A 16,156-nucleotide genomic window follows, 5' to 3' on the forward strand; every position below is an offset into this window, starting at 1 on the left:
TCCTGTGTTCATTGACCCTTTCTTTCTTTAAAAAGTTTAGATTATTTATGTGCTTATTGTTCTTTTTCTTTTTTCTTGGGTTGGGGTTATATATTGATATATAAGAGTGTGTGTGTGTGTGTGTGTGTGTGTGTGTGTGTGTGCGTGTGTGTGTGTGTGTGTGTGTGTGTGAGTTACTATTTGCTTTTGGTTTCTTTCTCAAATGAATTCCAAAATAAGAGGTGTGGTGGGTGTGGTTTATGGCTCAACTGCAAGGCGTAGTGGGTTCAGGTGTGAGGGGATCATCTGCAGGTCATGGCTCCCCTATTTGAGTCACATGGTGGGACCTGCAGAGGAAAGGAGCCCAGAGCAGACGGCTGTGCAAGGATCAGTTGTGACAGTGGAACATCGTGAGCTAGTGGGCAGTGTCAGCCTGAAAAAGGCAATGTGTAAATAAAGGACTGTGAAACTTTTAACACATCTCATTCAGCCAATTAACACTAACATGTGTTAAAGAGAAAATATATCAACATACTCTGTTTGTAGTTCTTGTGCTTTAATTGCTTGTAGAGAGACAGTGCTTTTCTATACTACCTGAGCACTCACAGTACAACTTACTGTGTGTTTTTCTCTGCACAGATTCCTCTGGATTCCTTCCTTGGGTGTGCAGAGATGTTGCCCTGAGTTTGAGAGTGTTGTTTGGATTCCAGATGTGTGGATTCCCTTCCTATCTGGACCTCTGGATCACTATTCCTCTTTGCACCGTGCGTTTTTTCTGTTGAACTTTTAGTTAGGAGCCCTGTCTTTGAGTTTTGCTTTCCTCGGTGGCCTTGACATATATATTTTATACATATATATATATATATATATATATATATGTATATATTAGACAACAAGGCGAGACTCGTTTGAATGCCTGTGCAACCGTTATTTTTCCTCTAAAGAACGAATACAGTCTGCATTGTTGTTTAATTTAGCAAGAAAACTTAAAAAGAAACTTCAAAAACCACCCCAATACCCTTAATTCACTCCACCACACTAATTCACTAATGACTCTCTGGTCTTCCTTTACCATGTGCATGAGAAACATGCCTCACCCTCTCCTAAGGTGATTTGAAAAAGGGGTCGCAAAAATGGTGTCTGGTTGACTTCTTTTATTTTTTTTCAACTGGTTTATTTTTCAACTGGTGCCTTAGTGTATTTGAATGAAGAATTGAATGTAGAATTACAACTTCTATACTATTAGCACATCTCTAACATTAATCCAAACAGTTATTGTTTCATACAGCCTCCAGATACTTTTATGATATCAGTGGGACCCTGTTGTTTGCCCCCTATGCAGTGCCTCACATCAGCACTCAAAGTACACAATACATTTAGAGCTTGGTGTGTACACCTCCCAACACTGTGCATCACTTAGCATGAGCAGATATGAGCATTAAGGTGAATCTCAAGGCAAGGGTTAGAGAATTAAGCTGATCAAAAGTATCACTGAACATGAATGCTGGGCTTCTGTGGGAAGTTTTTGCACAGTCTACCATGTTCTGATAACTACAACTTCATAAACAATGTTAAATGTGTAAGTTAAAGCTGAGGCTGCAGAGGCACTGGTGGGAGGCCACACTAAAAGGCTGAAACGGTTACATTGTGGTTGGCACATTCATTGAGCGGTGTAACCCAATGCCCCTTTTCTCTGCAGAGATACGGGAACAGGAACAGGAAGACCAGCTTGTGGTTTACGAATCGAAAATCAGCAATGGCAATGTTTTTGACTCCACTGGTGGCTGTGCTAGTTCTGCAAAACAGAATGCATGAGTGATTTAAGAGATAACTAAATGAGTGTAAAACTGGGTGGTATTGGTGGCAGATGTCTGTGGTAACTCTAAAACCAGCTGAGTGTGAGCGTAAACACACCACACTGAGAGTCAGGTGAATGTTAATACAATAAATCATCGGCTCTGCCCTCATGTGTTCATCTGAAATTACTTCATGATAAATGATAGTGTTTGTTTCTGCTGATGGCTGATCAATTAATCATGTAGATTAAGAGCCACACCCCTCGCCCACACTCTGTGTGTGATTCAAGAAATGAGTCACAGGATTTGGCATAGGCAGGGTTTCCTTTATGTTCTTTAGATTGAGCAGGAAAAAGCTTCACCAGCAGCAGACTGCTTGGTATGGTACCCAGGTAAGCAGCACAAACTTGTTTTGATTTGTTTTCAGCTGCTAGGCTGTCTTTGCTTATTATAATCATGAAATACGGCTGTTTGTGTCTTCAGATGCATGAAAAATGGGGAAAAAGGTTTCCCTTTTCTCTCTCTTGAAACTGTTCTGTTCTTAGACGCATGTTTGTGGTGTTCCCAGCTGTCACTGTGCCACTTTCATTTCAGTAGACTGCTGTTTAACAAATATATGAAAGTGATCAGAAAAGGAATGAAATATAGTCAGAAATAATTACCTTGACGTTGTAATTATTCGATGAATATTTGATTATTATTAAAAGAAATGCTGGCATTTAAAAAAATGAAACCTAAATCATTTCTGTAGCAGCTACAGTGTGTGTAATGAACATACTGCAGGAGCAGAACAATGACAGGGGTTGTGTACACACAGGTGCAGCGTTTGATACTGTCGACCATAATATCCTATTAGAGCGATTAGAACATGCTGCAGGTATTACAGGTACTGTGCTGCAGTGGTTTGTATCATATCTATCTAATAGACTCCAGTTTGTGCATGTAAATGGAGAGTCCTCTTCACACACTGAGGTTAATTATGGAGTTCCACAGGGTTCAGTGCTAGGACCAATTCTGTTTACATTATACATGCTTCCTTTAGGCAGCATCATTAGAAGGCATAGTATACATTTACACTGCTGATGATACCCAACTTTCTCTAAGCTAGATAACACACACCAATTAGGCAGGAATGTCTTAAAGGCATAAAGACCACAATGACCTCTAATTTTCAGGCTTGACTTTGACCTTCTGTAACGCTGTGAGGAACCTTGGAGTCATTTTGACCAGGACATGTCCTTCAACGCACATATTAAACAAATATGTAAGACTGCTTTCTTCCATTTGCGCAACATCTCTAAAGTTAGAAATATCCTGTCTCAGAGTGACGCTGAAAAACTAGTTCATGCATTTATTACTTCCAGGCTGGACGACTGTAATTCATTATTATCAGGAAGTCCTAAAAACTCCCTGAAAAGCCTTCAGTTAATCCAAAATCCTGCAGCAAGAGTCCTGACAGGGACTAGAAAGAGAGAGCAGATTTCTCCTGTATTGGCTTCCCTTCATTGGCTTCCTGTTAAATCAAAATCCTGCTCCTCACATACAAGGTCTTAAATAATCAGGCCCCATCTTATCTTAATGACCTTGTAGTACCATATCACCCTATTAGAGCACTTCGCTCTCGCTCTGCAGGCCTACTTGTTGTTCCTAGAGTATTTAAAAGTAGAATGGGAGGCAGAGCCTTCAGTTTTCAGGCCCCTCTTCTGTGGAACCAGCTTCCAGTTTGGATTCAGGAGACAGACACTATCTCTACTTTTAAGATTAGGCTTAAAACTTTCCTTTTTGCTAAAGCATATAGTTAGGGCTGGACCAGGTGACCCTGAATCCTCCCTTAGTTATGCTGCAATAGACGTAGGCTGCTGGGGATTCCCATGATGCATTGAGTTTTTCCTTTCCAGTCACCTTTCTCACTCACTATGTGTTAACAGACCTCTCTGCATTGAATCATATCTGTTATTAATCTCTGTCTCTCTTCCACAGCATGTCTTTATCCTTTTTTCCTTCTCTCACCCCAACCAATAGCAGCAGATGGCCCCGCCCCTCTCTGAGCCTGGTTCTGCTGGAGGTTTCTTCCTGTTAAAAGGGAGTTTTTCCTTCTCACTGTCGCCAAAGTGCTTGCTCATAGGGGGTCATATGATTGTTGGGTTTTTCTCTGTATCTATGAAGCGCCTTGAGGCGACTTTTGTTGTGATTTGGCGCTATATAAATAAAATTGAATTGAATTGAACAGCAATTTTCCATATTAGATCTAAAATAAAATAAAATGAAACTGTTGCTACATGCCTGCCACAGTTTCTGTCTTGGTTGATTACATCTTGCCCATGTGCAGTTCCTGCACTGATGAGAGTGTGTGAAAGTAATATTTCTGATCTACCCTTCCTTCCCTTTTAGTGTTCCATACCATTGATCGGTGGCCTTTTGACCTGGAATACACCCAGCAGCCATGACAACATCTGGTCCCAGGGCCTGCTTTATTCTCACCTTGCATGTCGTCATTTTTCTCTCACTGCTGTTCTACAACAGCTTCTTGACCCACCGCGAGCTGCAGAGTTACCCCAACGGTGCTCATGGAGACATCAGGATTCTGGTGTGGCACTGGCCGTTTGGCCGCTCCTACAGTCTGGACGGGAACAAATGCCTCAAGATGTATAACATCAGCCGCTGTTTACTCACTGATGACAGAGCTGACTTCTCTGCTGCCGACGTGGTTGTGTTCCACCACTATGAGCTGAGCAGAGGTCTTTCATCTGTGCCCCTACACCTGGATCGACCTACGTCTCAGCACTGGGTGTGGATGTCCTTGGAACCTCCTGTCAATAATGTGAACCTCACACATTTCAACGGCCTCTTTAACTGGACGATGAGCTACAGGCGTGATGCAGACATATCCATTCCTTATGGGCAAACAATGCTGGGAGGTGATAATCTAAGTTTTCCAGCTGCTCCAAATCGCTCCTGCTTTGCCAGCTGGGTGGTCAGCAAATACAAGCCTCAACAGACTCGGGCTGCTTTTTATCAAAGACTAAAGAAGCATATCCCCATAGAGGTGTATGGCAGGTGGAACAAGAAACCCTTGCCAGACAAGAAGCTTTTGCCCACCATTTCAAACTGTCTGTTCTACCTTTCTTTTGAGAACTCTGAGAAAAAAGACTACATCAGTGAGAAACTCTGGAGGAACGCTTTTCAAGCAGGGGCTGTACCAGTGGTTCTCGGCCCCAACAAGGCCACCTACGAAGCCATGACCCCCCCACATTCCTTTATCCATGTAGCTGATTTCAATAGCCCAGCTGATCTGGCAACATATCTGAAGGTTTTGTCTGCAGACAGGCAGGCCTATGAGAAATACTTGGAGTGGCACAACACCTACCGAATTAAAACCTACAGTGACTGGAGAGAAAGGCTGTGTCAGATCTGTGTCAGGTATCCCAGTTTACCAGCCAGGAAAGTCTACCACGACCTGGACAGCTGGGTGAACAGCTAGTGTCTGATTTCTTCACCAAAGCTTTCAGACTGCGGATTCTGCTGAGTTTCCACATGCAAATGTAAAACGCAGAACACTTGAAGTACAGGGGAAGAGAACTTGCTGCACAGTCAGTTAATTTTGGTAAACGGTGAGAAACTGCAAGTTGCAAAAGCAGATCTGAAGCAGGTGGGTAGGTTGCTAATAATCACGTTACACATGTTCGAACTACTGGCAAACATGTGCCACTGAACAAGAAGCACAGTTTTTGTTAGTACTGATTGCTGGTGTGTAGTATCGTCTCAAAGGACATGAGCGATGGCAGATATACACTACAGATACATTTCATTACATGGTACCAGACTGAAATAATAATTCAGGGCTCCATGCTGGGCCACTGTGTTTTATTTAGGGCTATTCTTTGTGAGCAGTAGCAGATATTCTCCTGCCACTGCTGGACATTTCTCTGCTGTTTATCAGAATATTGGTGCCCCTTCCTTGGAAGGCGCATTAACATTTGCTCACTTTGTTCAATGCCACTTGTTCAAATGTTCTTGGTGTTCCTTAGTGCACTAGACCTAAAACTGATCGCTGGTTACACGATGTCACTCGGGCCTCAGAAGGACGTGCAGGAAAGCGGAAAGAAAATGGAAAAAAGATAAACTCCAGATTTCCTTTCATATGTTAGGAGGAGCCCTGTTTCTTTATCAGGATGCTGTTCGAAAAGCAAAACTAAGTATTTATCAGATATCATCTCTAACTACAGCTACACGCCCTGTGTCTTATTCAACATCAGTAATTCTGTTGTCAACCCTCAGTTCTGTCTCTAAACTCCCCTTCCTGTCCAAAATCCTGGAAAAAGCTCCAGGAATTTCTGAAAATTAATGACATCTCAGAAACATTTCAGCCTGGTTTTAAAGCGCTACATAGCACTGAGCTTGTGCTTTTAAACGTTTTTAATGATCTTTTATTAATTGCTGACTCTGGTAACTCTGCCATTTTAGTGCTTTTAGATCTAAGTGCGGCATTTGATACAGTGGATCATGGGATTCTCTTATCATGACTGCAGAGCTGTGTGGGTATTAAAGGAACTGCATGGTTCAGATCTTATTTAACTGGTATAAGTTTTTCTGTCAGGTTTGGTGCCTCTTCATCCTCATGATGAAGGCTCTAAAGGTTTTGCTAGACGGCCTTGATGACATTAAATCATGGTTTGCATTAAATCTTTTGAATGTAAATGATCAAAAAACTGAGATTGAACTATTTGGACCTTCTGACCCTCACTTTTCTCTTAAGGTTGACCTTGGTCCTCTGGAAAGTCCAGAGGTCCCTTTGCAAAGAATCTTCGAGTGTTCTCTGATGACAGTTTTTCATTTGAGAAACAAATAAATTCTGAACATTTTATCATTTGCTGACTTTGAGAAACTGATCCATGCATTTACTTCATCCAGGCTTGATGACTGAATAGTCTTTATTTTGGTATCAGCCAGGCTCTGCTCTCTCGTCTTCAGCTGGTTCAGAAGGCTGCAGCCCGACTCTTGACAGGCGCTCGTAAACACAACCACATTTCCCCGGTCTTGCCTCGTTGACACTGGCTTCCAGTACGTTGTAGAATTGATTTTAAGATTTTATTGCTTTGTTTTTAAATCTCTAAATGGATTAGCTCCATCATACCTCTCTGATCTGGTAACTAAAAATACTCCAAACAGAACTCTCAGGCCAGCTGATAAGTTGCTTCTAGCTGTCCCTGGCAGCAGGCTAAAACACAGAGGAGATCGGGCCTTTGCGATCACTGCACCCAAACTTTGGATCATCTTCATATCAGGATCTCTCCAACACTTGACATTTTTAAAACCTTTCTGAAAACACATTTTTACTGAGTGTTGTTTTGTTCTTTGTGTGTGTTTGATCTACTTTTCACTTTTTTACTATGTACAGCACTTTGGTCAACCTGTGTTGTTTTCAAATGTGCTTATAAATAAATTGATTGATTGATTGTGTGGTTTAAAAGAATTCACCTTAATGGTATTATTGGATGTCTGCTATGTAATAATAAAATGAGAGTGCTATCAGTTAAATATGCATTTTTCGTCTTTTTGGCATTTGATGACAATTTTAATGGCAAATGGAGCTGGAGAGTGTCGCTGTTTATACCTGTACAAAAGATGCACGGGCAGAACAACCGGACATTTTTAACATATGTTGTTATTAACGTGATAATTTCCAGTTTGAAATACTGAAAATGATGTGTGTGTCTGATAGACGAGTCTGTCTTAACACAGAGTTTTAAAGGTGTGTGAAGGCCAGAGATGGGCGCGTTACTGTAATCTGATTACTTTTTTCAGGTAACGAGTAAAGTAAGGGATTACTATTGCAAAAACGGTAATTAGATTATCGTTACTTTCCCGTAGGAACGCTGCGTTACCGCGTTACTAAAACTGTGATTTCTTTGCGAGAATGTCTCATGACAGTGACGTAAGCGAGTGCGACGTTCGTGACAACAGCTGTGTGCAGATCAACAATGGATCATATATCGAGTGCGGAGAGAGTATGAGCGTGCAGCGTTTAAAGCGTGGAAGTACTGACCTTACTTTGAGTTTGATTCCATAAAAAGTGACAAAAACATTAGTGTCCGTTGTGCGTGGGAAGAAAACTTCTTTTTACAGCGAAAAAACCCCTAAACAAGCTCCGAGTGCGCAACCACGTAATGGGAAATTCACAGAGAAACTCGCGGATTCTTCCACTGACCGCTGCGGCTCACCTGCACCAGGGTAAACCTCCGCCTGCTTTACAGGTGAAAATAGAGCAACAGGACCGCTAGTCTTTGACTTTATTTATTTTCTGCTGTGTTTTACTTGCATCTATTTGAAAGACTGAGTGTAAACACAAAAAATATTTTATTTTATGTGCTGGAATGTGCAGAAAATAGGTTTAAATGTTAAACGAATTTCTTCAAGTCAGAGAATGGTGCATATAATTTAATTTTTGCTTGATGCATAAAGTTAAAAGATTAAAACTAATAAAACAAGTTTTAAAAAGAGACTTTTCCATTTGATTACATTTTGTATGATGGATTATGCAGAAAAAGTGGAACTGGGCTGAAAGATCTATCACTTTATCACCTATTCAGGTTGTAAATCGTGTTTTTAAAAAGTAACTAAGTAACTAAGTAATTAATTACTTTTGAAAATAAGTAATCAGTAAAGTAACGGGATTACTTTTTTGGGGAAGTAATCAGTAATTAGTTACTGATTACTTTTTTCAAGTAACTTGACCAACACTGGTGAAGGCCACCATCCAATCAGCCAGAGTATATGTGTATATATGTGGAAATATCAGAATGAAACAGAACATAGATACAAATAGGCTGTGTCTATTTTTTGTGTTTTAGCTGACTTGCTCTCTGTACTTTTAGCTGCATCTGTTTTTTAAACTCTCATTTTCACCACCGTTCCACTGACACAGACACGATTTGCTGAGAGACAGAGGATGACATGGACTAATTTGGTGCTGGTTGGAGCTTCCGTTTAAAGTTGTATTGAATGTTTCTAAAACATGCTATGATATGCAGGGTTTACACATGGTTTGGTGCATTTGCTCTGATGCAAAGCAGAATGTGAAGCATAAAGTGCCACTTCCTCCTGATGAGGGTGGAGTTGATTCAGTGTCCAAATCTCTACCTCAGCAAAAACTTGGTGCTCGGCCTTTTCTTTGTGAAATGCCGGTTTGTCACAAGTCAAGTCAGCCAGTGATTGTTAGTTATTGGATGAATAAAGAGAATAACAAACAATGAAAATGTGGTGTGTGTTATTTCAGCGATAGATGTGATGGGTGCGTCGATGACTGAGATATAAGCATGTGGTTTCACACTCAGATCCACCCCTCACTAATTCAAACTCTCTGTGTGGAGGTTGGGACAAAAACCTCAGAGTCGAGACTTCATTATACCACGACTGTGGGCATGTTTCACCCCCTGTGGTTTCATCTTCTATGAGTGTCTGAGTTTCTGTTTTTAATGTGATGATATTTTAAAATGACTACAACTAATACAAATGGCCCATCAACATCATGGGTGAGGTATACACAAATAAACAATACAGTTCAAATAAAATTGCCAAGAGCAGCTGGTAAGAGTCTTATAGTATAATATATATGTCAGTGCCCCAGTGTTTTGAGTTTTACATTATTATTGGACTTTGATTTTGTCATCATTTATCATTTCTAGTCTTTTGTTACAATGTTACAGTTCTTAGTCTTCTGGTTCTGTCTCTGTGGTCCATGGTTGCGGTCTATCCTGTCAGCTGCATCCCCTTGTGAAGTCAGCGCCTCTGTGTTATGTTTCCTGTTTTACTTTGAAAGTCTATGTCTCGTGTCAGTGCTTCTGGTTTTGCTTCCCTTGTGCTGTTAAGTCTGATTTCTCCCATCCTGTCTCCCATTCCCTGATTACTCCAGTGTGTATTGTTATTGTTATTTGATAGGCTTTAAATAAGTTGGTTTTCTTGGCATGAAGATTGGAAGCAGTGGCATCACTACATTTTGCCTTAAGTGAGCCAATAATTGCATCTTTTTATGTCACTGCTTGGAACAGGTATGGTATCTACGGAGGGACATGGGAGAAAAAAAATAAAGCTTAAGTTTTGCGAGATCTCACAAATGTTTTGGCGGCATTCTTTGGAGGCCTCCAGCCCGAAGCCGACCGGGAGGTCGAGGAACGATGTGCCGAGAGTGCGGTGTTCCCCCTGGCTGTAGTGGGCTTCGACCTCCCATTAGCTTCGAGCTGGTGGGTAACAGACGTCTCCGAAAACGTTGGAGCATATTTGCAAATATGTGATGTCTTGATAAACCAAGTAGTTATTTGAAGTTTACACAGCTACATTTCTGCCTCAAAATATCTTAAAGGTTTATTTTGTTTGTGGTTGTTAGATGGGTTTGGTGCAGGGATTTTCTTTTTTTTTTTTTTTTTTTACTCGACTAATTTTAATATTCCTATAAACTAGTAGTTATGTGGTGGGTTGCTAGCCGGGCACCGGTGACCACCAACCCTGGGTTTTCCAGTGTTAGCAAGACTGAGTCCTGTTTTTTGTTTGGAGTTTTGCTGGAGCTGTTTTCAGTTTGTTTCTATTTAGTTTGAATGCTTGTATTTATAAATTGGTTTATCTTCACATAAAACCACCCTCTACAATGGATATACTTATGAATTGGAGTATTATATGGAATTCCACATTGTAACATGGATAGACAGACAGATTTCAAAATAGCCAGCTGGAATGTTAAAGGGTTGAATAACGGGATTAAGAGGAAGAAAATATTAACATATCTAAAGTTATCAAGAGTTGATATAGCCTTTATTCAAGAAACGCACATGTGTAAGTCAGAAGCCTTAAAACTTAAATGTTCCTGGGTAAGAAAAGTCTTTTCCAGTCCTGGAACTGGTAAAAGTAGGGCAGTGTCGGTTCTGATTCATAAAGCAGTTAGCTTTACTGAAACAAAAGTAATAACAGATAAGGAAGGTAGATTTATATTGGTTTATGGACAACTACTGGACACACCAATAATTTTATGTAATATCTATGCACCTAATGCGGACATACTCGCCTTTTTTCATAACCTGTCACAGTATCTTTTGGAATTAGAAGGTGCGCAAATAGTGGTAGGAGGAGATTTTAATCAAATACTGGATCAAGACCTAGATAGATCACTTCCTAGGAGAGGCACAGAGAGTAGATCTGTAGTTGCCATAAGGCAGATGACCTCAGATTTAGGTCTGAATGATATTTGGCGGACAATGCATCCAGAAGGCAGGGAATACTCCTTTTACTCTCCGCCTCATAATGTTTATACTAGAATCGACTACTTTCTTATTTCTGAAGCCTTAGTGAATAACTCTATAGATTCAAGTGTTGGTAATATAGTAATCTCGGACCATGCGCCAATGTTTCTATGTCTTGGAAATATTTTACAGATTCCTCAAAGCCGCAGATGGCGTTTAAATGTGTCCTTAATTAAAGACTCTGGGTTTATTAAATTGATAAGAGATGAAATACAATTTTACAAACAGACAAATAATCGAGAGGACACTACATTGGCTACTTGGTGGGATGCTATGAAGGCATACTTAAGGGGGAGGATAATTTCTTACGCTCCCTTTAAAAAGAAGGCAGCTAACAAGAATATCATTACGTTAGAAGCCAAATTAAAGGCACTTGAGGCAGTACATTCCCATACAAAAGACAGAGTTACGTTGAATAAAATTGTTAAAGTTAAATATAAGTTGAATGTACTGTACAACAGAAAGGCAGAATATGCTTTATTTTGCATTAATCAAGCATATTGGGAAATGGGAGAAAAGCCGAGTCGTTTATTAGCACACCGTCTTAAACAGAAAGACAGTATGAACCATATCCCAGGCATACGACAATCAGATGGGGTTATTTCAACTTCTGTTAGACATATAAATGATGGATTCAGGGCCTTTTACAATAATCTTTATTCTACACAAGGTAGTTTAGATGAACAGAAATTCAAAGCATTCTTTACTGATTTAAACCTGCCACAGCTTTCTGCTACTGACCAGCAGATTATAGATGCTCCAATTGCAGTGGAGGAGATTACCCGTGCAATTAACAGTATGCCACTTAATAAAGCTCCAGGATTAGATGGGTTACCATTGGATTTCTATAGAGCATTTGAGGATATGTTAAGTCCCCTGTTGCTCGATGTTTATAATGAGGCGTTCAAAGTAGGCTCATTACCTCAGTCAATGCACTCTGGACTTATAACATTTATTCCTAAAACTGGGAAAGACCCTTTAGACCCAAGTGGTTACCGCCCCATATCTTTGCTGAATTCTGACGATTAAAAGCAGTAATGGTGAAAATAATTCATGCAGACCAATCTGGTTTTGTTCCAAACCGCTATGGTTCAGATAATATTAGGCGGTTGGTTAATTTGCAAAATTATGTATATGATTCAGTATATCCAACAGTGGCCCTATCGCTGGATGCTGCAAAAGCTTTTGATTGTGTTGAGTGGGATTATCTGTTTAAGACATTATAAAAGTTTGGTTTTGGTGACAATTTTGTCAGGTGGATAAAGATATTATATGATTCGCCTTCAGCGCGAGTATTGACGAATGGGCTCATATCAGACCTATTCCTTTTACAGAGATCCACAAGACGGGGCTGTCCCCTTAGCCCCGGGCTTTTTGTAATTGCTATACAGCCTCTGGCACAAAAACTGAGAAATAATGTAAATATATTTGGAATTTTGATGGGTAATAATCAACATAAGCTTCTATTATATGCAGATGATATGTTGTTACTTATGACCCAGCCTGGGAAAGCTTTACGCTGCTTTCAGGGTATCGCATCAACTGGGATAAATCAGAGGCAATGCCTAAGTCAGGACACTGCCCCCATACTTTATTTAAACAGTGGGAGTTTCGGTGGTCCGTGAATGGTTTGAGGTATTTGGGGATACAAATTACCTCGGATTACACTAAGATGGTTCGAGCAAATATGGAGCCAATGTTTGAAAGAATAAAAATGGAATTTGATAGATGGTCCAGAGTACGTCTCACAATATGGGGTAAAATTAGTTGTATTAAGATGATGACTGCACCCATGATCTTTTATATTTTATCCAATATTCCATTACACATTCCAGATAAGTATTTCAAAGATCTAGACTTTTTGATCCGGCAGTTTCTTTGGGGTAGCTCACCGCATCGTTTAAGTATTAAGAGACTTCAAGCAAGTGCAAAACAAGGAGGTTTTTCATTGCCTAATTTCCAATGGTATTATTGGGTGATGAACGTGAAACAACTTAGAGCTTGGTTACCTACTGCACCAGTTAAACCCATCTGGTCCCATATAGAGACGGAAGTTAATGGCGGTATTTCTCCTTGGAGGGAGCTGTTTGATACCAGTCATAAAACTACCCATCCTATAATTGCAAATTACATAGGGCAGGTCGCTGGAACTTTATTAAATCTCCTTCAGCAACCTTATGGGGGAATAAAAGAATTTTAATTGGAGGGACATCGGTTGACTGGTTACAGTGGCGTAAAGCAGGCATCCTTTATGTATCAGATTTATTTGACTGTGGGACCAAATGTTTTTTAAGCTTTGATAAAATTGTGGAGTTATATAAGTTGCAGCGTAATCAATTCTGGAGATATGTCCAAATACATAGTTCATTATCGAAGTGGCTGGGAACCCCCTTGAGTTGTCCTGTGGGCGGCCCTGTTGAAGTCCTGCTCTCAAGATCATCCTCATGCAGCAGAGTTCTGAATGAGCTGTAGTTGTCTGACTGATTTTTTAGGTAGACCTGTAAAGATGCTGTTACAGTAGTCAAGCCTAGAGATGGCACGATACCACTTTTTTATGTTCGATAACGATACCGATATCATAAATTTGGATATCTGCCGATACCGATATGAATCCGATATAGTGTGTTTTTTAATCAATAAAACTTTTTTTTTTTAATATCTTACTGCATTTTGTATAAGTTCATACTCAAGTTTTTTTTTTTTTTTTTTTTTAAAAACCCCACTAAAGCTATTCTGTTATACTTGTATGCAAAAAATACACTGCACCCCAAATATTTCATAGTTCAGCAACACTGATCAATCTAATAAATTTAAACCTACTCCATCCTCCCTATTCTGGTATTTTAAAGAGTCCTTAGTGGAAATATTAACCCTTTAAAGCCGGTCGGAGCGGGCACGCTCCGTTTTGCGTAACTATTTTTAAATCCTGGTAGAACTGCAACCACGTAAGCTAGCGCAATAATGTTTTTTGCATATGAAAACAGAGGAGTTGTACTTACATCTTATGCCATCAGCTTGTCCTCGGTCACAGTTTCCTTCCACATATAGCTTTGCAAAAATTGCATAAAAAGCGCTTGCAGCAGCAAAAAACATAACATTCCAGAAACAGGCTTTGCCGATCCGATCAGCTGTTCGTAACACTTCCTACGTTGGAATAGACGTCAGCGCGAACTATCGCATGTCCGCCATTACCTGCCCGAAACTGGGAGTGACGTCATTTTCGCGGAAATGTAGTTTTTTTTAACTTCAGGGCCTCATGAGCCTATACTGGTGTTTTTAAAAGTTATGTTTGACTTTCTGACTTTCTGTGTCGTTTCTGGGATGCTTAGAACTCATATTGCACTGCTGGAAATAGTTTATTTTGATGCATATGCTGTTTTTTTTTGCAAATTTGCATTACAATATTTATTTTCGTTTTTCCTGCAGTATATAAAAATTGGTGTATTTCAAAAACAAAACTATGAAGACACTCAAACTTTCCTGGGGTGGGAAACTATTTTGTGCAACTTTTTTGTATTTACAGTTTTGAGGGATAAGCCTCTGAAATTTCTCTAACTAGAAATATATGTTAAAAAAACAAAAACGATTTTCAATTTTTTCGTAGTTTATTGCACTTTTTTGCAATTTATGTAATTACTATGCACTTAATGCATACATATTATTAACATTTGGGCTATAATGGTTGTATTGATGTATAGCAACTTGAAATGCTCCCAAAAATGACACTACAGCCTGTAAAAATATAATATAAGATCTGGCGGACTTGGTTCTATGGTAGGTCTTAAAGGGTTAAACAACCTAACTAATAGGGTTGTCAACTACCAGCAGAGCAAAATAGGGAACCACCCCCCACCCCCCACCTCGTGATGCTTAATTGATGTAATCAACTTTAATTTAATGCACGTGTAAAAAAAAAAAAAAAATGAAAATCACAATAAATTATTTATTTTTCCACAATAATTAAATAGATTCAACATCTTTCTTCAACAGAATTGCAGACTGCACAGATGGTACCTTCCCAAAGGAAAAAGTACTATAGCTTACTAGAGTATATATTTGACGTAATAGTTCCTATACAATAATATTATATTATAATGGACTTCTATACATTTTACATCAGGTAAAAACTTTAGTTGTAAGATTCAGATATCTATTTATTAAAAACTAAACATGAAAATTAGAAAGAAAAGTATGTCTTTGTGCCCCCTTCTCCCTGTTCATGCCCTATCGGCCCCCCTGGCTAAACTTTGCTAGATCCGCCCCTGCACAGTTACCAGCCGTCAGCTGCGTAGAAAAAGATCCTGGTGTAGAAAGTAATATTAAATAAATTCTAACAACAGCTTATCAAGGTTAAACGTGCTGCTGTTGTTCAGCCGCTGGTTTCCTCTTTCTGGTGAGAAGTGGGCCAAAAACAAACAAGAGAGAAAAGCCGATCAGCTGATCATTGATCAGTTTCATGATTGAGGCAGCAACAGGAGAGAGAGAGAGAGAGGCAGTCGCTCCATATATCGGTTGTTTAGCTTAACGCTGGAATGCTTTACAAACATTCAGAGATGAACTTACACACTTGCTTTACTTCTCTGGGGTAACGTTCTGGGAGATGAAATGCTGGTTTGGTAGCGAGGCTCCAGGACAGGTCTTGCACGCCACAGCCGCTCTATCACGTGAGCACACTGCTCCAACTGCTAAGGTTATGAGCCGAGTTACGCCGTGTCGCAAGTTTTGTGAGGTGCTTTCGTGATATTTAACGGATCGATTACATTTTTTATTTCTCTCCGATATCCGATCCAGTAATTTAGGTCATTATCGGACAGACACCGATAGGTAATATCAGATCGGTCCATCTCTAGTAACAATTAAGTTTAACATCCAGGCATCCACAAAAACCGAATTTAATAAATTTAGCAGTTAGGAGTTAGCAGAGGTGAGGTGACCTTGAGGGTATAAAGCCACCTATAAATAAAATGTTGTTATTACTATTATTATTATTGTTATTATTATTATTATTATTATTATTATTGTTGTTATTTATTATTATTATTATTATTATTATTATCATCATTGGGCAGCACGGTGGTTAGCACTGTTGCC

General features: G+C 39.6%; 1 protein-coding gene across 1 annotated transcript; it reads left to right on the forward strand.

The window, feature by feature from the left end:
• Positions 1 to 865: 865 nt before the first annotated feature.
• On the forward strand, positions 866 to 7,296 carry LOC146375549 (alpha-(1,3)-fucosyltransferase 7). Its single transcript, XM_084947266.1, has 2 exons — positions 866 to 3,039; positions 4,167 to 7,296. Exon 2 carries the CDS (start codon positions 4,219 to 4,221, stop codon positions 5,254 to 5,256), a length of 1,038 nt encoding a protein of 345 aa, XP_084803392.1. The 5' UTR covers positions 866 to 3,039; positions 4,167 to 4,218; the 3' UTR covers positions 5,257 to 7,296.
• The last annotated feature ends 8,860 nt before the right edge of the window (positions 7,297 to 16,156 follow it).

Source organism: Perissodus microlepis, chromosome 12, assembly GCF_051167445.1.
Source record: "Perissodus microlepis isolate ML-2025 ecotype Zambia chromosome 12, ASM5116744v1, whole genome shotgun sequence".
Classification (NCBI taxonomy): Eukaryota; Metazoa; Chordata; class Actinopteri; order Cichliformes; family Cichlidae; genus Perissodus; species Perissodus microlepis.

What these genes read in the sequence shown, in the direction of transcription:
- LOC146375549 (XM_084947266.1), top strand. Translation starts at nt 4,219, where the DNA reads ATGACAACATCTGGTCCCAGGGCCTGCTTTATTCTCACCTTGCATGTC.